Source organism: Anas acuta, chromosome 1 (assembly GCF_963932015.1).
Source record: "Anas acuta chromosome 1, bAnaAcu1.1, whole genome shotgun sequence".
Lineage (NCBI taxonomy): Eukaryota > Metazoa > Chordata > Aves > Anseriformes > Anatidae > Anas > Anas acuta.
This window is the reverse complement of record NC_088979.1, coordinates 179,098,060-179,126,039: the sequence shown is the minus strand read 5'-3', so window position 1 is coordinate 179,126,039 and position 27,980 is coordinate 179,098,060. Positions and strand designations below refer to the sequence as shown.

Sequence of the window (27,980 nt, the reverse complement as noted above, 5' to 3'; positions counted from 1 at the left end):
TTCTAATAGTGGTATATGTATATATTTTTAAGATCTATAAGGAAAAAAAAAAAAAAAAAAAAAACAGAGCTAGATTTGTTCTACCTTAAAGATACACGTTAAAATGGCAAGCCCCATTTAGATGAAAAGTTAGCAGTGTGTTTCTGCGTGAGACCATGAGTGTCACTGCGTGAGACCACAGTGTCCTAAAGCCTGGTTTTAAATATGTTTTCAGACTGTCCATTGTCTGTGAGAGTCAAAAGTCTTCTGTGCTGTACTTTGAATGAAAATCTGTGGAAGACTCGGTAGCTTTGATCATCTGCTCATTGTTTGGAAGTCTCTGTTGCTAAATTTAGCATTGCCTATAAATCCGCTCATGATCCTTTCTTTCCAGCCTGCTGTCCTAATCCCTCTCCATCTGCATCTTTTACCTGGTTGACTTCTCCCTGCTATCATTCTGTTTGTCTGTCAGTTCACTGCAGTCTGTGATTTTCATACGTCTTTAATCACATGGTATTTTGCAGATCTGCTAATTCAGTCTTCTCTCCAAACTGCTAAGCTCTCATTAGGCCGTATCAGTTCCTGCCCTCACATAACCATGAAATAGTCTGGAGGTGAGTCTGGCCTCTCCAGTGCTTTATTATTGGGATAGGTGGTGCAGACGCAAGGCAAGGCTCTGTTCATGAGTTGCAGGCTTCAGTGTCTCTTCAGTTTCTTCCTGTCATGCTGCAAACAGCACATCTCATACGTCGCTTGTAATAACAACTCTTATTTGGGGTTCATAAAAGGCAAAATCTTTCATCTCCATGCCTTCTTGTGGCTTAGGCATAGAGGTCCTTCTAAGCATGCTACCTGTGGTGAACCACACTACTCCATGCTACACTCCACTTCCATCTGTTACCCTTTTCCCCATCTTTAAATGAGGTGAGGTAGGTGGGGATACCCCCTAGATGGAGAACAGAACTCGGGGAAGTTTCTAAGGTTCCATCTGCTCTACAGGCCACTGGGTGGGCTTCTCTAGCCCCTGACCACACTACACTCCTACGTGGCTCTGTTCTCATCCACCAATGACCATGGTGAGTCCTGGACTTTCCAACTCTCCACTTCATCAGCCCTGAAAACAAAAGCTTTCAGTATATCTCCTGTGACTTTATTTCTTAACAAAGAATATGGAATATGTTGCTTAGAAGATAATCAGATAATATTTGCATCAGTTATTTACTGAGCATGAGCTAACTGATGCAAATATTATCTGATTATTTACTGAGCATGAGCTCCAAAATGGAAGAACCTGTCCCATCATTCAACAAAGGCATCCGCATTCATCAAAAAGAGAAAAATTAAAGGGCCTAAATTTCTGAGGCTTGTTTCTTCTGATAACATAGGCCAAGTGATTTGCAAAAACATCAAGACTCTGCAGCTTTCCAGTAAAACAGGAGAAGCAGAATAGCTGGTGGAAGATGCCTGTGGATGGAGCCAATCGGGAGAAGGGATGAGTGGCCACTTTTTGGGTTAAAAATGGGCTAAAGTGATGTAGGTGATGTTCAAATTATAGCTAGGAGAGACATAAGAAAGCCTGGCATAAAGGGATTGCTTTCTCAGCACAGCAGCAGTCCAGGTGTAGCTAATACCAGCTCAAAAGGAAAAGGGTTGTGGTCCCCAGTTCCATGTGCTGCTCATCAGGTTTAGAAGAAAGCTGAGCACAAGCAGCCCTGCTGCGCAGGGATGTGTTGCCCCCAGCCCACAAGTTGGTCACAGAGACAGCGGTGGTGATTGCAGGGCCCTGAATGTATCAGAGGTAAACTGGCATTTATTTTTATAGAATGTGTTAGAAAGGTTTTGGGAGAGTAAATAAATAAATATAAATAAATAAATAAATAAAACCAATCACAATGAGAAAGAATGTGTTGTGAAAGAAGAGAAAGTGAGGCAAAAAAGTTAAGGCATCTCTTGAAGACCTCAAGTTGCGTTTACAAGGATTGTGTTTCAAGATTTAAGTGAATCCTAGTGAATAAAATCAGAAGTCGTATTGTTTATCCTAAGAACAGGAAATTGTTTGATGAGGAATATGATGGTTTATAAAGGAAATGTGTTAATGTATTGCATGCTGCTAGCTTTGCAAGATTTTTAGGCAGCAGTTAACTGTCCATTAATGAATAACTGTACCCACAGTCCTACATGGCTTTTTTTTTCTCCCTAGTGCCAAACAATGCTAAATCATAGCCGAGTTGTGGTAGAGCTAAAACTCCAAGCTTGTAACAGAAAAAGGAGAAAAATATTTCAAGATTATTTTCTAGACGTAGTAAGTAAATAAAATGCAACAAATTTTAAAGTACTGAACTGACCTCTAGCATTAAGCACCAATTCAGAATTAATCAGAAGTGGTTCCCAAGGTTCCCAGAACTGCCGCATTTCAGGGAGCCGAAGGAGTGCGGTGTGGTCCCACAAAGCCCAGGAAGGTGGGAATGGGGCGTTGGGCAGTTCTGATGCTGGTCGGACAGGCAGAGGGATTCAAGGTTTGTGTGAATAGGAGAGGTGGAGCTTACAGAGAGATTCTGGAAGTAGGATATTTCATGCATAAAATGATAAACCTGGTAAGACACCACTTAAGCAACTGTGAAAGCAGAACTTGGTTTTTGGAGCAGCAGACTACTTTGAGCGCAGCGAGCAATTTCTTCTCATGACGATGATCAAGCTGCTTTGTGTAGTTATTTTGTATGTAAGATTTATGAAGACGCGTCGATGGGTACATCTGAGTTTGTTTAGGCTAACTGGGTGGCCCTTGCTGTCCTAAGAGGTTCTTGGTGCTGAGCGAGCAGTTTGGCTGCCCTTTTCCCTTCCCCTCTGTGCGTAAGGAGGGCTACAGATCTTTTGCGGGGTAATTTCACTCTTTTAATCTTTTTTGGCTTCTTCATAGCAGGCTGTAAAAGAAGTTCTGTAGTACTAGAGTCAGCACGCTCCTTGGCATTTATTACACATGTGCGCAGACACACACCCCTTTGATAGTGTAGGTGTGTGCTGTCGGTTACAAAGTGCTTTGGGAGGGGTGTTTGTTTTATTAAATGTATATGGAGTAAAGCACATACTAGAAGAAAAATCCTCTTAAATAACATTCAGCCTGTGCTTATGAAGGTCATTGTTGTTCATTCTTTCCTTCCACTATGTTGGGTTATATTCTCCTTTCTGTCCTTCTACTGTGCTCTATTTTACACCATGAACAGTGCGTGCAGCACCTAGGGAGGCTGGCACTAAGCTACCTCCTGCCCCAGCCTGAGCATGGTGGCTGGAGCAGAATTTTTGGACCTCCTTTGGAGGGCAGGGAGAGAACAACTTCTGCAGCATCTTGCCAGGGAGCTTTGGGAAGTGGGGTGCGGTGGTGGTAGCCAGGACCTGATGGCAGAGGGGCCGGCAGCTGGGTGTCTGGGATGTGTTGCAGCACCCTAAGGGGCTGGGGGCAGGCAGCTGGTGGTTTATTTCACTCACTCAAAGCATCGTCTCTGAAATGTATCAGCAGCATCCACGTGTGCCCCCTCTGCTGTATTTGCCTTTCTCCCTAACCCTAGAAGAGACCTGTGTGACCCTGGGGGCTGCTGCTGGGAGCTGGTGATGCCCAGCGAGAGGGTAAATGGAAAGTGGGGAGCAGGGACGGAGCCTGGGTGGCAAAAGCCATGCTGCCTCAGCACGCTGTTGGCTTTGTTTGGCCATGAAAGCTAAAGTGGCAGTGGGACAAGGGCATGGAAAAAAAATTATCAAGAAAAGAATAGTTCCATAGGAGCTGAGTGGTTCATAAAGGGAGCAAATCATGGTAGATCTGGTTAAATCAGAGTTCAGCCCTGATTTCCAGCCCTGGGGCTGGAGTTTTGTCAACACCCACAGTAGCTCTGTGTTGGGTCTTAATGGTGAAGAGGAAACGCAACACGTGGGGCTGGCAGTGCTGTGACCCTCTCCAAGTGCTCAGGGGACACCATTTCCTTCCACCGTGACCCTCTCCAGAAGCTCAGGGGACACCATTTCCTTCCAGGGCCCCAGAGCACCACACAGGCCGGGCAGGGCCGCTGAGGAGTGGGGCCAGGGCCCAGCTGCAGCCCCTGGCACCCGGCCGACCCCAACAGCTCTGGGTGGGCTCCCACAGGGAAAGGCCCTGGGGGTGGCTCCGATTGTGTTTATTTTTTCCAGTTAAAGAAAATAAAAATAAAAACAGAGGTAGTTCTGTACCACTAGTGCACAAAGACAGCATGGGGCAGGGCCCGGCCTAACTCGGAGTTCTTGTAACCCTTGTTCTTGACAGTGTAATGTGACATCAAAGACCGGTTGCAAAAAGTAAAAGAATGCAAACCAAATATAAAACTTTTTGTACAAATATATTTTTCTTTATAGTACATAATCACTTTGAAAATACATCATTTTCTTAATAAATGTTTCCAACAATATTAAAATAAATAAAATATCCTAGAGAAAGTTCAGTTTCATCACAAAACTGCAAACCAGAAGAGTATAAAAACTGATTTCATTATTAAAGTCTACTTCAGAGAGGTTTCTCTTTATTTTTTTTAGGCCACAGTAAGAAATAAAGGTGCCAGACCTACATGTGCAGACTGTTAAGAGTTCCTTTGCTAGGAGTCCTGTCCTTTGGCGTGCGCTGCTGTCAGCCTGCGGGTGTGTGCAGGCTCGGGCCGAGCCTCCCAGGTTGTCCGAGGAAATCGCAGTTCTCCTGTAACTGTGGAGACATGGCAGATGGTGACAGGCTTGCCAGTCAATATCCTCTCTTCCTTCGTTATCACGGAGCAGTGCGCTGCTATGAAAGGGCATTTGGCCTTTTCTGCTAGGTAGGAACTGCCGCTGCCGCGTGAAGAACAAAGAGGAGGAAGTATGCTGTGCGTGTGGCTGATAGCGTCTATTAATTTGTTCGCAGGAAGTGAATCCAAAGAAACCTTTTACATTTTGATTTTCACATTTTCCACCCAGGTTTGATTATTTTTCTAACATTCTGCCCACTGCCTGGACCTCTCACCCCAGCAAGAACATTTCTAAAAGTTTTCTGAAGCAATTACGTTGGGCTAAGCAGGTTACTTCTGCGTGCCACCCAGTTTGTACCGAATTAGAGCAGCTTGTGAAAGGAAGTCTGGTTTTACCATTAAAAGTGGCATGTCTTCAAGGAACATGAGAACTTGCACACGGAAGGGAAGCCATTCCCAAATGCACATGCAGTCACTGCAGTGAATGCCTCCTGCAAGGGTACATTTGTGTGCAGTCCTACAAGTTCAGAGGTGCCAATCCTGTTGCGGCGGGGCACTGCTGAGAGCTTGCTCCAGAAAGAGGGGTGCCTGCCCCACATCTCACAGCCTTGTCTCCTGCACTTCTTCCTCTGTCTCCTCCTGCAAGGCGGTGATTTTGGGTCTAGGCTTGTGCTTGCTGGAGTTCCTGCGGTGTATTGGGAGCAGCTTAAGGCGATCAGCGTGGCTGATGGCTTGCCTGAGGGAGCTCTTTTCATTCAGCAGCTTCTGAATCGATTCATATTGCTTCATTTTGTTGTCCTCGATTACCTGAAGAAACATTTCCCTCTATTAGGTGGATAATGCCAGTGCTCACAGAGTCCAGCTAACACAGCTAACAGAGCAGGGGAGAGACATGACAGAGAGCTTCTTATACGAGGATAAGTCTAGTTTATGGTTAGAAATTTCTGATTACAGCCGTAGGAACGGCCATTAAAAACTCAACATGTGGAAAAGGTGCCAACTGCTCAAGTTACAGTATGCCATTGGGCTTGTTGCTTTCTCCTGAAGACTCAATTTTTAATGCAAAAATAATTCTGCAGAGTCCCCAGGTACTGTGGTATTTCCCTAGCACTGTTGAGGTGATGCAGTTATGGAAGCGTTAACTGCAGGACTATTACAACAGAGTTATCTCACAAGGAGAGGGAGATGTCTGCCAGCGAGGTGCCAGAAAGCCTGCTTTGCTTTCTTCCCAAGCAACAAGGAAAAGACAGCTCTCCTCTGCTTGGAGGGACAACAGGTTTGCCCTGCAAGGCTGTGCCAGCCTGCGCTGCCAGAAGGTAAATGACAGGAGAAAAGTCAGCTTCCCTTGCTGGCATGGCACTGCCAGCACAGGTGGGATGAGAAGGAGCTCCTTGTTGGCAGGTGTTTGTTAGCAGCTCTGCTTAGGCTGTTTGGAAGGTGGGAAACCTCCCGACACCAGCTGCAGCACAGCCATGCCTGGCAGGGGCTCTGGGTATTGGCAAAGGCTGAGGCTGAGTGCCCAGACAGAGCAGGGTGCCCAAAAGCGCGTGCAACCTGCTCAGTAACCAGCCCGCTGCAGCTCCAGGCCGCGTGCTTCCCACTGTGCAAGTGCACCCAATGAAATACTACTTGGAAAAAGGTGTTTCACTCTGCTAACGGAATGAAGATCCTCTCACGTGGAGGAGTAAACAAACTACAGAGAAAGGAATGTCGTTTTTAAGAACAATTATGTAAGTTGCATTTTATTTCCTTTGCTAAGCATTTTTATATAACAAAGGAAATACCCTAAGACCTTAATGCTTTGCCACCATGGTTAAACAAGAAAGGAATATTCGAGTGGCTTTATGAAAGAAATCGAAGACTCTGACCATCAGCTATTTTCTCAAGAAAGCCCTCTTTCCTCTGTACCCTCCTGTCACCCAAAAACAAGTGCAGCCGGTTGTGCTTCTACTGTTGACTCCCTGAGCCATTTGCCAGTGCAGAGCACCAGGATCAGCAAACAGCTAGCCTGTAGTGGTTGAAAGGGAGAATCCAACCCTTCCAGGCTGTGACCCAGCTCCTCTGGACATAGATGGCTATGACAGCCCCTGGGGAAGAGCAGACAGGAGCATGTTGCTCTCACACAGGTGACAAGGTTGCTCAGCTGATGGATGATGCCCACTGCGAGCTTGGAGCAGCAGACTTCATCACTACAGCCACTGCCATCAATTCCGCTCAGCACATGTTGCGCATTTGTCAAACATAATGAAATAACTGTCCCCAGGTTACGAGAAATGCTCACCAGAAACCGCTGGCACTCCAGTATCGCTTCCAGCCTGTGCTCAGAGAGTATCACAGTGCAGTCTGCAAATGCATGCTTCAGAGTTTTTCTAATCACTTGGGAAGTTCTGAAAGGCAAATAATCATTGGTGTTCAGACTGCAGTGCACATGCCCGCACCATCTGTAACTTTATTCACGCTATTTAGTCATCTAGCTGCATGGTGTAAAGCCAACGTGCGTGTACACCAGCACGTAAGTACAGCTCTGCAGTGTCTCGGCACACTGCACTCCTGCTGTGAAAGCACCCATCAGCTGTAACATCAAGGCTGTAACTAAACTTCTCTGAGCCTCCATGCAGAATTACTAAAATGTATCTCTAAATACGCTACACAACATGCATTCTTCCAGCCTAATTTACATTCTTGCTGTCTGAGCTGGAGATAAATCAGCTTGGAGTGCTGAATTCACTCCCTATGAAATCCCAGTCTGATGTAAGCTCTGGGGGACGGAGTCTCTTCCCCTCTGTTAATGTTTGCAGCATCCTGCAGTTTCAGCACTTGCCTTGCATTGTGATGGTAGTAGAGAACAGCAAGGAATAGCATGCACTGAGCAGAGGTGGAGGAACACCCAAGGTTTTCAAATCCTGTTTTTGTTGCTGTCTGGCTTTATGGCCTTGCAGAGCTCCCCTGAGGCCACTTTGGGTCCCACCAGCTTACATTAGGCAGCAGGATGTTGGGCTGTCTGTTAGTGCACTGTTTGTGCAGGCTGGCTTGCAGCACAAAGCATGCACCCCCGCAGGCATGCAAGGGTGCAGCGGCACTGAGCGTGGCCAGTGACCTGTTCAGCCTTTCCCTACAGACAATTCATCATGACGCAGATGGGTACGGTGTATGTGGCTGCACATCCCACCCCCTACTTCACATCCTCAGGTCAAAGCAGGGCAGCTAGCACAGCTGAACTACTGCCAGCAGACTGGGAATGAATTGCTGCCCTGATGGAAACAGCCTTGGACTGTGTTCTTCCCCATAGGCACCCTCTGAGGTCACACATTTTACACCTCCCTTTTCATCAGGGTCTGTTCCTGAAACTGAAATCAGATTTAGTACCAGACTAGAGAAGTTACAAAAGGTCTCTTTAGGGGGTGCTGCCTGACTGGTTTTCTTATTTCGTAAGAGAAGAAATGATACATACACAGGATCTAGGTGAGCACTCGGTTCATCAAGCAGCAAGATTTTAGCTTTACTGAGGACTGACCGGGCAAGGCACATTAACTGTTTGTGCCCGTGGCTGAGGACACAGCCACCATCCACAAGAACAAAATCCAACTGGCCTGGAAATTGCTCAATTACAGACTTCAGCCCAACCTGCCGGAGAGAAAAAGGAAAAGTCAGTGAGGTACAGTTACTGCTCGCCGTGGGTATGATGACCAGTGCCTTTAATTCCCTTGCCCTTCACTTCTGACAGTAAACAGAAGATATAAATTGATGAAAAACAGGTATCTGTCCTACAAAGACTACAAGCTAGTAACTGGATGGTGTGAAAAGCACTGAAATATTTGAGACATGCAACATGCTAGGACTTATGTTGGGAAGCTGAGAGTTAATGCCCTGTTTGTTTGTCACATACAATGACTTTTGGCATTTTGACCAAAACCCTCTGAGTTAAAAGGCGAGGGAAAGCGATGTATTTTAAACTTTTTATCCAGAAGTGATGTGCGTCATTGGTAATGTTAAGGAGAGAGATTTTTGAAAGCAAACCAGGCCTCTTTGGTTACTAGGAGGGCAAAAAGAAACAAGCAAAATTCACATGCTACATTACATCAACAGAGAAAATAACCCAGGTCACCATGGCGGTTGTCTCTATGGCTCTGAGACCATTTCCATCTGCTCCTTTTGATCTCTCAAAGGTCCTGTGCATTTTGCTCAGCCTGAAGATACTGATGGCAAAATCTTTAGAGGGGTGCATAGGATGGGAAGCTGCTTCACTTGTACCAGAAACTGAAACCTGGCACAGGAGGTGTTTTCTGGTTGTTTCTGCCAGAGCTCACGTTGGGAAGTGCGTTGTGCTCACCCTAAAGCTTTGCATCTTCCATGTGTCCAAACTGGCCATGCTCCTCGGCATTTACAGAGAAATGGTTGTAAAATATGGGAACCAGAAAACATATGTGAGTTGCATTGCTCCAGAATACATTATAGAACTGCAATGCAACCCTAGTGGATTATGAAGAGCCCCGCCTTGAATTTTTGAAATATTACTGATCTGCAATTCATTTTCATTCCAGGGGAAAAAAAAAATCCTTTGTGTTTCCTTTTTATGTGAAAAACATACAAAACTGTGGTGCGTGGGTATGTATGTTGTATTTTTGAAGAGTTCATGGTTTTATTTATAAGTAAATCAAGGCTGCTGCATTGTCCTTCCCTCCTCCTAACATAAATGCTGCCCTTTAATGAAATTCTGCAACAGGTTTTCAGCTGGAAAAGTTGCTTTCGTTTAAAACTGCATGAGGTCTCTCTCTGTACCTCTCGGGTCTGGCCTGCTGCCTGCAAGAGCACAATTTAGCCCCCAAAGTCTGACAGATTCAGGTGTTGAAATATTGGGGCAACGATAAATGAAACATCTGACATTTGTCCAGACTACACCTTGTTCTCTGCAGCTGATTGCAGGGACCATCAAAAGCTGCTGCTGACCTCAGCAGCGCTGTCTAAATCCTCAGCAGCCACTGTGGATCCGGACTAAGCTGGAAGTCAGCTTTCTTTCTGTGCCACACTCCCGAAGTTACACTGACTCATTGCCTCTAGCGAGCCAAATTTCAAGAGCATGAACTTTGTAAACAATCAAATCACTCCTACTAAAAAGTATTACAGCTCTTTTTCTCTTCTATTTGCTTTGCACTCTCTTGCCTATTAACTGAAAAACTCCGTATCACATACAGATTTGCCAAACTCCCTAGTGATAAACACTTGAAAACAATTTTTTTCACACTGTTACAAATACAGTTTCGCTCTTTAAAAACACACACACACTGAAAGCCACCCTAAAAAGCAGCAGAACTCGTCTTTTTCAAGAGAGGGAATGTTAATCGACGGTCAGCTTCCCCCCCCCCCCCAGTCTCAGGAATCAGAGGAGCACAATGCTGAGTGCTCCCTTGTCTCTGCTAGGACTGTCTGAAAAGCTCCTGTCACTTCATTTAACCAAAAATGTAGTGATGTTTTTATTTAACAGTAAAATATGCATAGACAGTGTCCATTTTCCCCTTTTCCAAAGACAGGAAAGAAATTATATAAGCCTCGGACTGAGAGCAGAGACAGAGTTAACCTCCTGGATGGGAAACGAGGAAGCTTTCAGGTTAACTCCCACACTTGTAATCATTTAATGATACTTGAGACTTGCTATGAACAAGGAAAATGGCACCAGTTCATTGCTGAGTCTGTATTAAATAGGTCATCTGTAACTTGGAAGGAGACACCTGCTTTCTAGGTTGCAGCACTTCCCCTCCCTTAACTCTCAGCAGCCTTTTCTTTGGGCACGGTATACACCCATGCCATTTATTAAACCCTATCAGAGCCAATAGGTGGCATCTTACAACCATAATGTGTGGTGTTTTATCTCTGGATGGAAACAGAACTGTAAAAATTTCCTAATCAGGTTCCTAACCGTGAGCAATTTGAAAACAAAAACATTGTTAAAACCTCAACACAAAATTAAATTAGAAGAAAGAAACCCTTCAGGTTCAGAAAATCTAATAGTCTCTGATTCTTATTCTCCGTGAAGGAGGCAGCTGCCTGTGACACAGATTGTACGTAAGCCCGAATGCAATGTCAGAGAGAGCTCTGTCTCAGTCAGCTCTAAGTTGGCCCAAGAATTGCAATAACTGGAAAATCTTTTGATGAAAGGTTTTTTCTAAGCTGAGTATAAATATTTCCCATTGCAATAATACTGGTCTTACATCTAGGATGGGCCACAGAAATTCCCCACTTTTTTCTGGCCTCCAAGATGTTTGCTAGTCATCTTTACACTTTTCAGTTGAAACATACTTTATAGAAATGTCATATGTTTGGCAAAGCATTAAAATGACAAAAAAAAATTACAGGATTTTTCACTGTCTCATTTTTCTCCATGCTTTTTCTCTCAGGGTCAGCCAGCGGAGTCATACATAAAACCTCACCTATGCTAAATCACTGCACGAATAACTCAGGCTGTGCTGTGCGGAAGTTTATTTTATTTTTCTTTAACTCTGACAAAGGCAACTTTTTTTTTATTAAGCAATAAGGAAACACGGTTTATAGCCTGGCATTATCTTTTCTCAGCACTTTGTTGAGATACGCCAGTGATTTGACCTACACTGTACTCTGTTGTAAGCACCTCACCAGAGGGACACAAACAACACTGAATGGTTTTACCTCCTCTGCGACTTTCCATATTTCTTCATCGTTCCATTGCCCATAAGGATCCAAATTCTTCCGAAAAGTTCCGGAAAATATGAACACTTTCTATGAGAAAAAAAGATGTATAGATAGATATGAAACATCATGTAAGACATTATAAATTGTAAAGTATACAGAGAAAAAAGTCACCTTCTACAGTTACCAGATAAAGTTTATTGTAGATTTTTAAAAAATTTAGAAAACATTGTTTAGGAAAAAAAAAGGTTTTTTTTTGTTTTTTGTTTTTTGTTTTTTTTTAAAAAAAAACTTACATTTAGTTTTTGGCAATTTTCTTTGTAAAAACTTACCCAAACTTGACTGCAAAACGTTAAAAATCCCATTTCAGCAGTTTTCAGAATAAAAGTTTTTCTGTATTTTAAGTTTGGAATAAGTCTTTCTAAAATCATTTTGACTCTTTATTGTTTGAAACATAGTCAGAAAAGATCACTAACCCAAAGTGTGCGCTTCCACAATTTCACTTTGAGGCAAAAAGCCTCGTGGACATTTGGCCGTGTTCAGGGACACTCTCTTAAGTCGTTCCTCATCAATGAATTTGTCTTTCTCCAGTCACTTGTAGTCCAACACATTTTAGCATCATCCTGTTACCTGACACTTCACCATGTCCCAGTCCTATCTGCAAAGATGTTTTCAGTCTCGCTCCCGGTGTCACGTCCCTGGGATGTGATGCAGCACAACTGATTCATGAGCGCAGCCCCAGCAGGCTGCTCACACAAGAGGCAGCTCTGATGGATGCTATATCCACTGTGCTCTTCCTCCTCTGTCCTCTGCCTTCCTGATGCCATGGAGGATGATGAGGACGCACGTTTCTCAGCACTGAGAGTGCATCCTTCTTGCTCTAAAGTTTACTACTGAATTCTGATTTCTTTCATCAGTTTAGACAAAGAGATTTAAACAAACATCCCTTAGATACATGTTTTGTGGCTTGAAAAGCAATGACTCAGATGAAATAAAATATTTGTTTAATCTCTTTTTACATGGGGTGGGCGTGTCACATCAGTGGAAATGAGGTTCTTCAAGTGACACTGAGATTGCACAACATTTCTTATGAGATAACTGCTGCTTTCTGTGCTGCTTGCTCGGTACACCTGCTGCTCACAGCAGGGAGAACTTGCTCTCAAAGAATGTAAAGTACCGTGTTGGGAAATACTACCATTTGCATGCTCTTTCCTTGTGCGTACGGAACAAATATCAAGAGGAAGGATTTGAGACAATTATTTTCCTCTCCTTTTGTCCTCCTACAATAAGATATTTATTTAGAGATGATAAGTTGAAATGCAAGTAATTCACAGCCAAATAATTTCTGGATGAAATTAAAACAAGTCTTGGTAGTCCAATGATACTGAAAGCAGCAAAGGACCAGCTGCTCTAGCAGAAAAGGGCTGAGCAATACAGTTAGGAGATACTTTCCCAGAGTGCGGCCTGTCAGCTACAATTTCCGTCTGGCCTAACCTGGGAACTTGGCATTCCTTCATCAGATTTTAAAGTGATTTATACACACGTTTGCATTAATCATTTTGTTAAGATTAATTAGGAGTTTAAAGGTAGCAGCTAAAATAAATCATTGTAATTAATTTACTTAATTAAGAGACTCAAACCATTGGCAGTAACTTCTGTGGTGTAAGAGGGAAGGAAGTATCTCGTTCAAGTGAGCAGAGAAAACCAAACCCATGTTGCTGCCCTGCAAGCCACTGGAGGTGCTTACCTGAGACCCCTTCACTGCTCCACAAGCAAGAACCCAACTGAGCCTCAGGGAAGGCAGCAGAGTGTTCAGCTAACAGGCTTTGAGGTACCTTTGGCAGATACCAGGGAAAGAGCAGCGCCTTTCTTTTATAATCATCGTTCCCCTAACACCGAATGCTCAATGTGTGCAGCACCAGCACCGTCCTGCCCCCTGCCCTGTGCTGGTGAGTCAGTGTGCGTGGAGCTACGTGTGTGCAGCAAGACAAGGGCCTTGCAAGCAGCACTTTCTGTCAGTGCAATGGAAATAAGAGCGCCGTGGACGCAGGGTCAGGCATGGTTTTGTTCGCACGTTGAGCGCCATCCACTTAACTAAGGGAATAGGTATTTTCAGTTCTCACTGGTGAAGAATAGCTAACTGAACAAACCAGTTTTGAAGAAGATAGGTCTGAATAACATTCCTGCTGAAGTGCAGCAGGGAGAGAAATAAAGGGAACCACTTTATACAGAAACTGCTGTTATTCCTAATAAGTGTGCTTTCAAGAAGTAGGGCATGAAAAGCAAGCTATTCCCCAAAATACACTTTTTTTTTTCAAGGTAAATATTTAATTGTCCTGAATTCTGGTATTTTCTCTATTCATTTCAACACCTCCTTCTTCCCAGCTCATTAGAAACCACATAGGCTTCACTTGAGTAAATATGGTGTTAGTCACATGGGCCATTTACAGTCCATTTAAAAAGAAGCAGAAAAATAAAAATAAAAAAAATCTTGAATGCTACAAGATTAAAACGAAAAAAAAAAAAAAAAAAGAAGAAGAAGGAGGAGGAGGAAAGTGACTCCATGGGTTTATGTGTCGTTTATAAATATTGAAGAAGTTGGAATAAGGAAAGTGGTGAAAGGGGAGCTGGATGGCTGGGGAGACTGGCAGTAAGTCTGGAACCATTTTCTTCTTGGTCATTTGTTCATATTTGCCCAGGATGATAATGGGTGTGATCACACAAGAAATAGTTTCTCAGAGCTGACACCCATCCACAAGCAAAAGGGCTTAGGAATATAAATAGAGTCATGTTTATGTTCTGCCCACCCCAAATATTGTTAATCAACCCCTCTAAAGGGCACTAATCCCCCTCAGTGGCTAGAGCCTCTGCGTATTGGTTATGGTGTTGGGTACACAGTTTGTGCAGATAAGCTCCCTAAGTGATTTAAGTGTTGTGTAGAGAACCAAGACCCTGACGTACCTATGGAAATGCATACAGAAGAGTCGAGGATCAGTTTACAAGAGGCTGATAAGGAGTGAAAATACCCTGGCTGTGAACAGCTGCTGTCACAAAGACCCATGCAAGCCCTGAGCCAGACCCATAGGCCAGCACCCATCGCTCTGCTCTTCTTGGGAACCCTTGCTTGTTCCCCTGTGCCCAGGGCTGGAGAGCAAGTGCAACCTTAGCAAGACCATGACACCAGCTGCACACACAGAGAAGTTAAAGTAACGGCCATATCACCTCCATGTTGCCTCCTCCAATTTGTAAATATCATGGTGACAATATTAACACAAAAGAAAAATGAAATTTTTATCTGAATGCCTTAGTATTAGGTATGGAGGTTTTGTTTTTGTAAGTGTCCTTTACTGACTGCATTGACATTAAAATATTTACAGTCAACCATAAGAGCACGTGAGCAATGAAGATCTTTGGCAACATTTTTGGAACCAGTTCTGTAAGGTTCAAAGCTCTCCCAAAGGTACTAAAAGCCCTGCCTCCCACAGGTGCTGTGCTCCTGGAAGCACTGAACCCATGCACAAAGGATAACTGGTACAACGTCCCAAATGAGCCCATGGGGTTCTTATTGATCTCCACCAGCCTTCTGTGCATGGTCTTGGGGCAGCAGATGCTCCCAGGTGTGGTGGTGCTGACATGCCTTGATGCCCTGCAGGAATCCAGACTCCTCAAGACCTTCACATTAGCGCCTCCAGGGCGCTGAGCTTCCTGGCACAGGAGTGACCGGGGATGGTACAAAACAGCCACTCCTGCGACCTCCAAGATGATGCTGGAGATAGGCAGACAGGCAGATATAAAAAAGTGAGATGGTGTCTGAAAAACTGGAAGTACATAGGTGAAAGTTGTAAAATGTCACTTCTTCGGTGAAAAGAAGGAGAAAAAGGGAGTCAGCTGGCAATCCCACTAACAGTAGTAATCTTGTTCTCCATAATAAGCTTGATTATAACTCTACACCAAGTATTTAATGTAGAAAATGCTGTGAGATCTACCAGGATGATTAAATGTCTAAATATGAACAGAACACTCAAGGCTCAAGGAAGTATCCACTGTGACACCTTACGGATCTCAGGTTTCTCCTCTTTTGTTTTAATGGGAAATTGGCTCTAGATCTCCCGTTCTCCCTTCAAAGCTAAATTTCTGGGTTTGTTTGTTTGTTTCACCAATCTAGCTCTATCAAATAGTTCAGAACATAATCTGCTTGAGGACCAGTATGCAGAAGAGCTTCAGTGTGATGAAATCGGATGCAGCTGGCTTTCCTCACCAAACACGTTGGAAATGTGGTGGGAAAAGTCTTGTGGAAGAAGCATCAGAAAGGACTGCCCGTAAAAAGGGATGATGGGCTGTGATTGTGCTTCCAGCAGCCTGTTATCACTGCGTTACTGTTTTACATGAGAATTACAAACATCCTGTAGGAGCTGAGCTGTGGTTTAGGCTGTGCTTAACCAGCGCCAGCCTCTGATGAAGTGCAGGAAGGAACTTCCTTGTGGGTGCTCCAGGAAACTTGTTTTATGTGATTTACCAGTTCATGCACTGACAGCTGCATTTGATATACTGAGAGGAGCAGATGGATCTTTGCCTTTGCTCTGGCTCAGTGTGAGCCCTGACTGCCTCATAGGCTCTTTCAGCACCTCCTGCCTGGAGCAGAGTGCAGTACGTGCTGCCATTAGGACTCCGTAGGTGCTACGCAGACATCTACTGATGACGTTCCCATGGAGGAAAAGTAGCTTTTTTTCCTTCAAATTACAAAATTTAGGAGGAGAAGAACAATGCTGGGAAATTTTCATGAGGAAGCATGCCTCAGGTCAAACTAGCTCTGTTCTCTTGTTGTTAGTGCAGCCTCTCTCCTGAGTCCTGAGGCTGTGAACATCCATGTGTTGTTATAGGCCACCCTCCCAGGAAAGGAAAGGTGATTTTTTTTTTTTTTCATTCTGAAGCTGCAGGTGAATGGCAGAGAACAAAAGGCACTCTTTGTTCTGCTGGGAAAGGCGGAGTGGCATAAGTTATTTCTCTTCCCTGATGGGAAAATACTGGTGAAAACATTATTTCACTCTGAATGTGGGAGCTTTGGAGGTATAATGTGAGGTTTCTCAGAAAGAGATTTGGACAGAAGCTGCAAAATGAAGCACAGAAACAGACTGGCAACTTGTGATTTCCAGAGAACGCAGGGCTGAGACTTTTTGGCATTGATCCACGTATCATGGACTTCCAAACCGAATTAAATGTGTGACTTGAACAACAAACAATGTGTCTCACTAGCAGAAGAGCAAGTTACATTGCTCACGTAATTAACATTTCTCACATTTGGCTGATGGCTGCAGAGTGATGTTTCCTGTACCATCAGTGATTCTATAGAGAGTTCTCAGCTATGGGAGTTACTAATCATAGTTTTCACTGTGCCAGCAAGGCTACTAGTTACAACGCATTCAGTTTTCTCTCCAGCTCATGCATTCTCAAGGCTATCTGTAGATGGAAAACAAAAACCCTGCTGGGCACCCACATCCCAAAGGGAGGTAAAGGGTGAAAACATAGGATTATTATGGGAGAGACAGGGAAGCCCCTTCTCACACAGAAAGTTATACTTTATCACAAAAAGATCCCACTGGAGACAACTTACTCTCACAAAAACACCCTTCAACAAGTCATATAACATACCTGTTCTACATACTAAACCATCCAGGCAATCTTTGCCAATCTAGACACAGCTGTATTTACAATCCACCGCACAGCTACCTTGACCTGAAAGGGTGACTTTTTTTTCTTGCTTGCAACCAAAAGTCATGCTGACAGCACTGAACCAGCGGTAATAAACAAATAAAAGTTTACAGGACTAGACAGAAATGAAGGAGTTGCAGAGCAGAGAAGAAAGGGTGACAGATCAGCTGCCACGGGGCAGCCAGCCAAGCAAGGCCTGGCCAGCCAGGCTCGGCCTGGTGGGCAGAGCTGGGCCAGGAGGAAAACCTGAGCGGTGACTGCCTGGCGTAGCTGGCAATGAAGGAAGAGGCTGCTCTGGCAAGGTCAAAGTGCTTAAAAATTGCTGCCTCTGGGGAATTGCTGCACCCTCAGCAGCTCTGTGAATGACACAAAGAGGAACGACACTGATGATGTGCTGGAGGGAAGGGATTCCACACAGAGGGACCTTGACAGGCTTGAGAGGTGGACCTGTGCAAACAACAGGAGGTTCAACAACGTCAAGGGCAAGGTCCTGCACCTGGGTTGGGGCAATCCTGAGCACAGATACAGGCTGGGCAATGAGTGGATTGAGAACAGCCCTGTGGAAAAGCACTTGGGGGTACTGGTAAATGAAAAACCATGAGCCAGCAGTGTGCACTTGCAGTGCAGAAAGCCAACCATATACCAGACTGCATCAAAAGCATCATGGCCAGCAGGGTGAGGAAGGGGATTCTCCCCCTCTGCTCTGCTCTTGTGAGTCCTCACCTGGAGCACTGTGTGCAGCTCTGGGGCCCCTAGCACAAGAAGGACATGGAACAAGTCCACAGATGATCAGAGACAGGAGCACCTCTCTTATGAAGACAGGCTGAGGCAGTTGGGGTTGTTGAGCCTGGAGAAAAGAAGGCTCTTACAGAAAAGAAGACCTTACAGTGGCCTTCTGATGCCTAATGGGGGCCTGCAGGAAAGCTGGGGAGGGATGCTGTGTAAAGGAATGTAATGATAGGAGAAGCGATAATGTTGCAAAGAAATTCTTCAGTCAGAGGGTGGTGAGGCCCAGAGCAGCTGTGGATGCCCCATCCCTGAAGGTGCTGAAGGCCGGGCTGGATGGGGCTTTGGGCAGCCTGGTCTGCTGGGAGGTGTCCCTGCCCATGGCAAGGGGATTGAACTACACGGTCTTTAAGGTCCCTTCCAACCCAAACCATTATAGAGTTCTATGAATTTCAGGGCATGACTCTAAAACTGCTACTAGCCTATCAAATAAAATAACTAATGTATAGTATTGACACATTAAACATAAAACATGATGGTTATAAAACAGGTGTTAAGAACACCACTGACTGTATTTTTTTCTTTAGGTGGCACGTCTTATTTCGTATCAACATGTGAACCATTTCAGAGGCAGAGAGATAAGCAGGCTCTAAACTTTTGAGTGTAACTTCTCATTTTTAGAACAGTTCTTGTAAGGGTAACAGAAATTCTCAAAATGTAGCATTTTCTGCAAATTATCACTTCCATCCCTCCAAATTCCCCTTTCACAAAATCTTTTTTTTTTTTTTTTTTTTTTTTTTTCCTGCTTCCTATCCTAAAAAAGAAAGCTACCTTTCACCCTAAAGGTAACTTCATGTGTATGGATATACAATCAATAAAAATAAAGGTACACAATTGCTCTTTTGCTGCCTATAAAATATTTTCATTACCTGAGGGATCACTCCAAAGGCCTTTCTCCATTGCTGCAAGCTGACTGTGTTCCAGGAGATGCCATCAATCTGGATATCCCCTTCTGTATTCAGCAGTCTTAAAAATGCAAACAGTAAAGTGCTTTTTCCTGAACCAGTTCTTCCTAAAAGGCCCACCTGCAATGCAAATTCATAAAAGCGAACACTTAATATTGCTCACACATTAACCACAGACTAAGGCAGCAACACTTAAGAGATCTTAGCAGTGGAGAGCAATCCAAATGGCTCTCAGTGGGATGGTGTATGCCATTCATTTGGGAATGATAAAAGCCTACAGCAAGGGCTGAATGAGACACTGCACCAGGCTCTGTTTTGCTGGTGTAAACCTTCAGAATTAACTAGGAAAGACAATCCACTAGTCTATGCTTAGCCAAAGGACATAAATTTGCTTATATATTATTTTTTATTCTGTAACCACCAGCCAGAGCCGCAATACTGATTTTTTCAATAACTGGATTTTATACAGCTAACCTGAATTGTGGTCCCCAAGTGTGGGCTGTGTTTGTCAGATGACAATATAAATGTGGAGGAGTTGCGCCAGGGGAGTTTTAGGTTAGATGTTAGGAAGAACTTCTTTACTGAAAGGGTTGTTAGGCACTGGAACAGGCTGCCCAGGGAGGTGGTTGAGTCACCATCCCTGGAAGTCTTTAAAAGACGTTTAGATGTAGAGCTTAGGGATATGGTTTAGTGGGGACTGTTAGTGTTAGGTTAGAGGTTGGACTCGATGATCTTGAGGTCTCTTCCAACCTAGAAATTCTGTGATTCTGTGTGATTCCGTGATGTGAGGACTCTTCCTGCTACCTGGCATCCTTTCCATAGCAGTGCCTCAGACCAAACAAGACAAGCAAATGTCTATGCTGTGTGTCACCAGCAATTTCAGCAGATAAGAGCTCTCCCTGTTCATGTTTGCTTTTCCCTTGCTTCCCTACAAATCTTCTTCAGTTTAAGGAGCATGCTCCAATTCTGGACACATTACCTGTGAGTGCAGGGTTCATCAGTGGAATTGGATAAAATGTCTAAATCATAGTCATTGTAAAAGGATCTTTGTTTTAATTGCTTTGCCCCTCCTCTGTACAGTACAAAAGTATCTTTCATTCCCATTACTCCTCTGCTTCAATGGATTTTCCAGGAAGTAAATCAACCAGACTGCAGCAGCACCAACACCTCCACACTCCAGGAATCACAGGTTGCCTCTTCTCCATAGGCAGAGTGGTTTCAGGATGGTGCTGCTGGAAGTCAGACCCCCAGAATCAAAGTGTTGATGCTCTCAAACTTAGCAGATGAAACATTCAGTTCATGTAAACTAATACAGATCTATGAAATCTGGCAGAGTCTGATGCTATTCAAACAAGGAGCTGAGAGCTGCCTCATGGCGAGGCAAGAGCATTGTCGCTGAACCTGTTTTCCCATCTAGGTGACAGAGTTAAAATTGGCTCTTCATCCATACAGCTTAAGCACAGGAGATCTTGCAAGTCTTTCTTTCCACCCTACTGGGGATGATACCTCAGCGTGAACTTCAAGCAGAGTGTTCAACACCTGCCTAAGTGCTGCCCTAAAAAGAGAGCTCTTTCTGGAATGTAACTCCACACATGCACTAAGATTAGTTAGGGGGTTGTAAACCTTTTAAAGAATAGAACTGTTTATTGTTTGCTATATAATAATTTGGCATAGCCTACAGCACCCGTGGAACACCCCTCTGACCGCTGAGCCGCTGGTGCGTTGATACCCTTGGCACACCAGCCGGTATTCTTTCGTGCCCTGTTCCACCTGGGTCAGTGTGCCCCCAGCATCTGTGCTCATTTGCACACTTCCTTGTCCACAGGAGAAGGAGACAAGCTTCAGGCACTGCAAGAGGACTCGGAGAACTGCTGCATATATATTTTACCTTTTTATTCTGCTCAGACACCCTCACCATGCTTCACTGAGGTGTAAATAGCTTTAAGACTTCTAGGATACTTAAGCCATTAATGATTATCCTTGCGATTTTTGTCCATAGCTAATAATCCTACAGATGAGCTCTTTTTTCAGACATTTCTGCCATTCAGGTGATTTTGATGATTACCTTGTTCTTCAATAATTTCATGTTTCCATTTACAAAAACTTATTGAGTCAATAAATAGGTTTATAATGACACCTCCATAGTTAATAGAAGTCAGATCAAAGACAACAAAACAGTGCCTCACCGTCTGCCCTGAACTTATTGTAAAGGAAATGTTTTCCAGGACAGCAGCTCCTCCTTCAATGTATCTGGCCGTAAGGTCCGTCACAGTCATTTGGCCCCCGGATGGCCAGCTCTTCTCATCCTTTGCATGCCTGTTTTCAATTATAAGGGCATCTGAAAACTGATTATTCTTCTGTGGCTTAATGTTTTTCATCTCTTCTGTTGGCATGTCAATAAATTTAAATATCCGGCTGACAGACCGCATCTAGGAATCAAAACAAACAGTATTCTAATTATATTTAGTTATCAAGCAAAACAAAATAAAATTATTCCTAATTCCTAGCCAGAACAGTGAGTCTCTTTTCTGTGTAAGATATACTGTGATATAATTTTAAAAGGTAGGCTACTTCTATTATAGAGCTCTAGATACTCTTTCTCTTGTACTCACAACACTGGCCAAGCATGTGATTCTGCTTTCTTTATTTTAAAATGGGCACAATAGTTGTTGTTGTTATTTTTCTTTATAATGTATTGTGAAAAATGCAGATGAACTGTATATATGAAAGCAAACTATTAACATGAAAGAAATCCTGTAGGGCGTTGCCCTACCTGAAAACTGAATTTCTTTGAATAATGATTAGTCTTCAAAGATCAGCAGAATGCATGGAATTTGAAAGCTGCAAAGCTTTATGATCAAGTAAAGAGTATGGTCATCAGACATTATCATCTGAATATTTTTGAGAGATTATTTACAGATTTTTAGAAAAAAAAATAGAAGGAAGTTCCACCGTAATTATTTTTACATATGTAATTGTGCATATTATGTGAAGTTATCAAGTCATGGACTTCAGACAGAAATTGCTATCTGCTTATAGCTGTCTTGGTGAATTTTCAAAGCGCAGGACTAGAAGTAATCCTCCATATCTCATACATAACCTTTTATAAACGGGTCGAGTAAATAGATAGTTAGTTCACCTCCTTCACTAGAACTTCACTGCTCAGGTAATAAAACATAATAAATAAAAATAAATAAAACATAATAAATAAAACATACTTTCGGGGCAGGTTTGTTCTTGGGCATTTTAAAATTTTAAATTCTAAGCAGTTCTTTTTTCCTAGCTGCTTTCCCCACCTATTTGTGGAGGACCATCTTAGATCGAGTCACCCTTTATTCTCCAGGACTAAAGAAAATCCAGGTTTAAGCCTCTTTCTTAGCATATGTTCTCTTTCTCCAGACATCCCAGTTCAAATTAATCTTTCCTGACTGATCAGAACATATACAACATTTTGGATGATGTTTACAGGGATGTGGTACAAATGCATTGGTACTTTCCTACCTATATTTACCATATTAACTCAATTCACACATATTCTTTACTTCACAATCACATTTTATAGTCATCCTTTGATCAAGCAGTGGTCGGCCAAGCTTTCCTCCACCTCAGGCATTTCTAACTGAAGAGATCCTTACTTACAAGAGAGGTTATTCTTAGCAGTCTCTAAGTTAAGCCTTTGCACTTTGTTTACTGAAATCTGTTTCATATTTGTCATCTGAGGTCACCTAATACCTTTTAACTCTGAGTGTTCTTTGTGCTGACGCTGCCCTTCAGCTTTCTGCCTTTGGCAGATTTCTTCAACACATTTTTTTTTTCCTTTATTGAGAGCATTAGAAAAAAAAAAAGATTAAAACTAGCTCAATCACAAACCTAATCTTTGTTGAGTAGCCTGTCTACAGCTTAATACTTACAGCTTAATGCCATTTCCTTTCTATCCAATTCATTAACTAGTCTATAGTTTTGTAATAATCCTGATCTCCCTTCATTTATATAATTTCTGAAACACAGCTAGAGCCAGTGCTTTCCAGAAGACAGATCAGATCAGATCTACTGCATTACTTTTGTCTGGAAAATAAATCATCAAACACGTTTATCAGGTTAGTCTGACACAACCTAATTTCAGCAAACTTGAGTTTATTCCCTCTGTAAGCACTGCATCTTTGCTTACTTCTTCAAACTAGTTTCTGAAGATTCTGCCATCAGACTAACAATATGATGGTGGCATCAGTGACTTCTAATCTCTCCTTTTTAACTGAAAGTAACGTGTGTTATCATGTGCCACCACTGCCAGACTGGTGAGTTCATCTAAAGCAGCAGCAGTTACTGGATCTCCAGCTTCTCAGACAGTTCTATCTGAACTCTGCCGTGAACTCTGAACTGGGTCCAGTCCCACCCAGTATGAGTGCATTGGTCTGCATTATTCCAGCCCAGTTTTACAGGTTAAACTGAAATGCCCAACTGCAGAACCCAATCACATTCAGTTAAAGACTTCATTTTTAGATGGACCAACTCAGTGGTGGTGTATGTAACTCTCCACTGACTGTACAGGAAATTTAGGGAGACCAGGATTATACCTTAGGTGTTTATTTGCATTATGTACCTACAACTAGACTTTTGTTTGTTTGTTTGTTTGTTTGTTTTTCATGTAATTTCCCATTCAGAGATTATAAATCCCATTCCTACCTTCCACTCCACTTCCGACTCCCAATATTAAACACTGTCATTACTGAAAACTGAGACCAAGTATATATCTAAAGCTTGGGCCATTTGCAAATCTAACTCTGATTTTGTCAAGTTGTGCTTCTCTTTATGCTTGTTGATCTCCAACGCATAGCTTGTTTTCGTTCTGTGGAGACTCTCATTACTAACATGCTTCTAGAGAATGTTGTTAATCCCAGTGGTTTTAGAGTCTCCATAATTTCCTACTGCTATTCCCATGCTACACAGGAAACAAATTCCAACCCCTCACTTCAAGATGACATGAGTTTCTTCTACAACCAGGTTCCTATGCACTTTAGTCCACCTAATTGAATTAACTACAGTCTTTATTTTGCCAACATTTTACTTTTGAAAGTAAGAGTAAGCTATAAGACAGTATCAATTCTTATTGGTCATTAAGTCTTTAACAAAATAAGTAAGTAAATATATACACACATTGCTACTGCATCCAGGACTATTTGGGCCTTATTATTAGCATTTGTTCTCTAATCTGTACTCCCAGATCTCTCTCTTTAAAGACATTATGGAAATCTATTTTTACGTCTTTGACCTTATTTAAATGTTTTTGTATTCCCTCTGTAAACTCATTCTACTTGATGTATTATCATTCCTTCCTGCTCTTCGATCCAGATTGAAATATTGTTAGGTGGATTTTCAATTTGGAAGCAAATATAAATAATACCAGGAACTATTAGGAAAATTGCTTTCATCTCTCATCACCTTGAAACAAAACTGTGACAAAAGTTTTGAAAGGCATGCTAACACGCAAGCCTATCGATCACAATTTCCATCTCAACTAGTGTGCAAGATGGAAAGGCATGGTACTCATCATGTTGACATATGAATGGCATCTCATGTTGGTAATGAAAACAGAAGGACCTTGGACAAGACTGACAATTGTTTTCCTGTCTGACTGTATTTAGTAAACCCCCACAATGAACACTATGCATTTATTTTAGTTGCTGTTTTTGTTTTGTTTGTTTGTTTGTTTGTTTTTAACCTGAAATCTTTTATTTTTAGAAATATCACAGCTTCACAAATACTGTGTCTTTCCTGGTTTTGTCAAGATCAATGAACTTCTGTAACTGCCCCAAATATCCTACTACTAAATAACTAAAATCTGCTAGGAAGACATCTGGCCGACGAGCCTTACCTTATAACAGAAAATTTAATCTCTGTTTCCAAGCTCCCCTGACAGATTTATCAATCACTTCACACGTGAGGATATTTTAGACAACTTAATACTTTAAATCAATTCAAAAAGATGCTTTCCCGATTCTGTAATTTGCATTATGATTTAGATCTGGGCAGAATTCAGCATAAATGTCAGCAACATTTTACAATGATATCCATTCTTCCTTTCACTGGTAGATATCTTCTGTCATTCATAATGACAGGTATAGTGTAGGTGACAGCAAATTTCTTATCCATTATTCCCATCATCAATTTACCTGCTATATTCACATTCTCCAACTAATGCGTTAGAATAAAGGAGTATATTTACTACTTTCAGCTAAAAATGTCTAGAGCACAATACACTATTTTAAGCCTTGCCTAATTGTATTTTACTGAAATTTTAATAACATTACAAATTCTTTAATTTACTTTCTCATGAATATCACTTAAACTCTTAACGTTGGATGAGAATTCATAATATAATTATGTAACCTGTGTTTCCAGAATGTGGAAGAAGTAATTCTTTTACAAGTAACCTAATACTATTCATTTCATAAGGCCCTATATTCTTCTGCTAGAAAGAGCAGTTACTTTCTCCAAACTGGATAGGCACCATGTTTAACAGCAGTGCTGCACACACCAGCCCCTCAAAAACAGGCCACCCACAACATGCAGCGTGCATCTGAGAAACGCTATGAGGGATTGGTCCAATGGCTCAAGTTGTGAAAAACAAACAAACAAACAAACAAAAAATGTGCAGTTAGTCACTGTGAAAACAGGGTCAATGCAGGCAGACCATATGTTATTACTAAGGTTTCTTATATTTTGCTGTTATGTTTTGGCTGCACTTACAGGTCATATAATCCTCTTCCACACTGCAAAATTGAAATACTTAGTACAAACTTCTAATGATATTTTTATTCTTTCTCGTATTGCTTTTCAGACAGAAAAAAAAACGTTCTCACAGATTCTTGTTGATTCTGTGCCCTTCGAGATAACCAACCCTTCATTTTGAGAGCTGTCACTATGATGCAGATTATACAGTCAAGTATTCAATTTCTAAAGTTGTACTAGACTAACAGTGTTCTCAGGTTTTCTGATGACCATAGTAAAATGTATATAGAGATCATTTCCTAGTTAAAAATTACCAGTTAAACAGGTTCAAAGAGAAGTAGCATGGAAAAACAAAAGCATGAAAACCATCTGTAAAAGCAACATTATTTTTCCTAATTTTTTCTTTGGTTCCCTTCTCTACCATGCACTATAATTCTTCAGCATCAGTGATGTACAGAATGGGGCACTATGAAGTTTAGCAAGAGTGTTTTTAATATCTATTTTGGGGATTCTTTTTATATCTCCTTACATGAGTAATCTTGGCAACAGTGAAAGTATGGCAACTTCTTGTTCCCTGATAAAAGGAATTGTCCTTCCCAGTTTTAGTGCTGCTCCTGCAGGATACACATCAGTGAAGGAGGAGGCTATAAAGCATTAACATTCCACTGGGACTAGCCAATGCTTATCTGTGAAGGCATCTGTTAATGAAAAAGTTGTTTTTTATTTCCTTACGGAGAAAAAAAAAAAATATATATATATATATATATATAATATATGTAATGAGACTGCCTGGTGGGATTTAAAAAAAAAAAAAAAAAAAGAAAGAAGACCAGCTAAAGAGGTTTTAGTAGAAATGATCAAAGTGAGGAGATAAATCTAGCCTAACTGGTAGCTTTAAATGAAACAATGGATAGTTGTCAGAGTGACCAACATATGTTTAAAAAAAAAAAAAAAAGGAGAAAATGAGTAGATAAAGTATCAGGAGTTGAGAGAACAAAATGCCAAAACCATTAAGGGGTATTAAAAGACAATGGGGATTTTTCAGCTAGAGCCAAATAAGATTTAACAGAAATCACTTCAAAGAAGAGTATATCTGTGCATGTAAAACAAAAATCCAGAAACTAGAAACTCAGATTGCTTGAAAATGTATGCCAGCATCACAGAAAGCTGTAGAAGGAGACTGCATGGAATTAAGTCAAATTTGCCACATACCAATCTCTTTGGCCAGTATTTCTTCTAGTACATTTTTTTCCTTCTTCACTTGATCCTGTTTACCTATTCTCCTACCTTCCTGCCCTTTTGTCTGCACTTATTTCTCTAGTGTCCCATACCTTGCATATTTTGTAAAAAAAATCAGCATGAGGTTAATGTTATGTACTAATTGCAGCAGCTGTGTCATCAGCAATGGGCTTCAATCACTTGCAGAAAATACCAGCTTATCTGACAACCAAAGACACCACCTACAACTGTGAGTACTCAGGCACACTTGTGTGCCGGCTGGTAAGCGTGGATGTCACAGCTCAAGGAAGGGCAGGAGTAATGTCATCGAGAACAGTGTGTGCATATGTGTTACTGGAGACATGGAGATGCGTCAATTCTCACCAGTCTGGTACTGTGGGGAGCTTTGGAGTACCCCCTGGGAGAACTATAACCAAAACAGAGCACTATGCCAGGCACACATGTAGGCCATCTTTAACCAAATGACTGTAAAAGACTTTAAAAGGGACACTAATGTGTCCAGCACCCTCTGAATCCCACAGTAAGATTTTCAGTTGCTCTTTTGTGAAATGTCATCAGTTTGCATTAAGCAGTATAATAGCTAAATGTGATTCTTATACAGATTGTTGTATTTCAAATGATAACATTATGCCTTATAGGGCTAAAATACTATACAAGAGAGCTGTCTGAATGTTGCTGTCACCATCATGCCTTACCAATGGCATGTTTTGCTTTGTATTGGTCACAGAGCTGCAATTCAGCTGCTCTTGCAGTTATGTCAAGAAAGCTCTTGCACGAATTGCTTGCCCTTCAAGACAGGCTATTCTAACAACCCAAGGAAGAATCATCATAAAACAATTGGTGGATAGGGAAAAAATGTGTCCCTGAATGGAAGTCAGCTTTCTGGACTATCACTAATCATACACATAAACAAGAGATTAGATGTTGTAAGTGGTTAATTCCCAGTTTTAGGGCTCCTCCGGATTTCCTTCAGGATGAGGGTAGTTGAATCACTTATTTAAAAAAAAAATGCTGAACTGGCAAATATTCCCTCACTGTCACCGTCTGCCCCATTTCTTTTTTAAACAACTCATTTCAGCTAATCAGGATCTAATGGACTCCATGATCTCCTGTAAAAGTTGTTTGTTTCCCAGTGCCAAAATAGTTGACTTGAGAAGCTAATTTAGGATTCAGAGGGGGTATGACTGGATGTGGGAGATATTTTTTTTTCTCAGAATTTTTTAACAGATGTAATTAC

The 27,980-nt window shown here is 42.1% G+C and overlaps 1 protein-coding gene across 5 annotated transcripts in view; it reads right to left on the bottom strand.

The window, feature by feature from the left end:
• Positions 1 to 4,321: 4,321 nt before the first annotated feature.
• CFTR (CF transmembrane conductance regulator) overlaps positions 4,322 to 27,980 on the bottom strand; it is an 84,215-nt gene continuing 60,556 nt past the window's right edge. For all 5 annotated transcript variants that reach the window (XM_068669549.1, XM_068669551.1, XM_068669552.1 and 2 more), the window contains 6 exons: positions 20,962 to 21,204; positions 18,740 to 18,895; positions 11,376 to 11,465; positions 8,167 to 8,339; positions 6,997 to 7,102; positions 4,322 to 5,522 (listed from right to left, as the gene is read on the bottom strand). In XM_068669549.1, the coding sequence (XP_068525650.1) occupies positions 5,316 to 5,522; positions 6,997 to 7,102; positions 8,167 to 8,339; positions 11,376 to 11,465; positions 18,740 to 18,895; positions 20,962 to 21,204 (975 nt within the window). In that variant the 3' untranslated portion in view covers positions 4,322 to 5,315. The remainder of the gene's footprint in view (positions 5,523 to 6,996; positions 7,103 to 8,166; positions 8,340 to 11,375; positions 11,466 to 18,739; positions 18,896 to 20,961; positions 21,205 to 27,980) is intronic.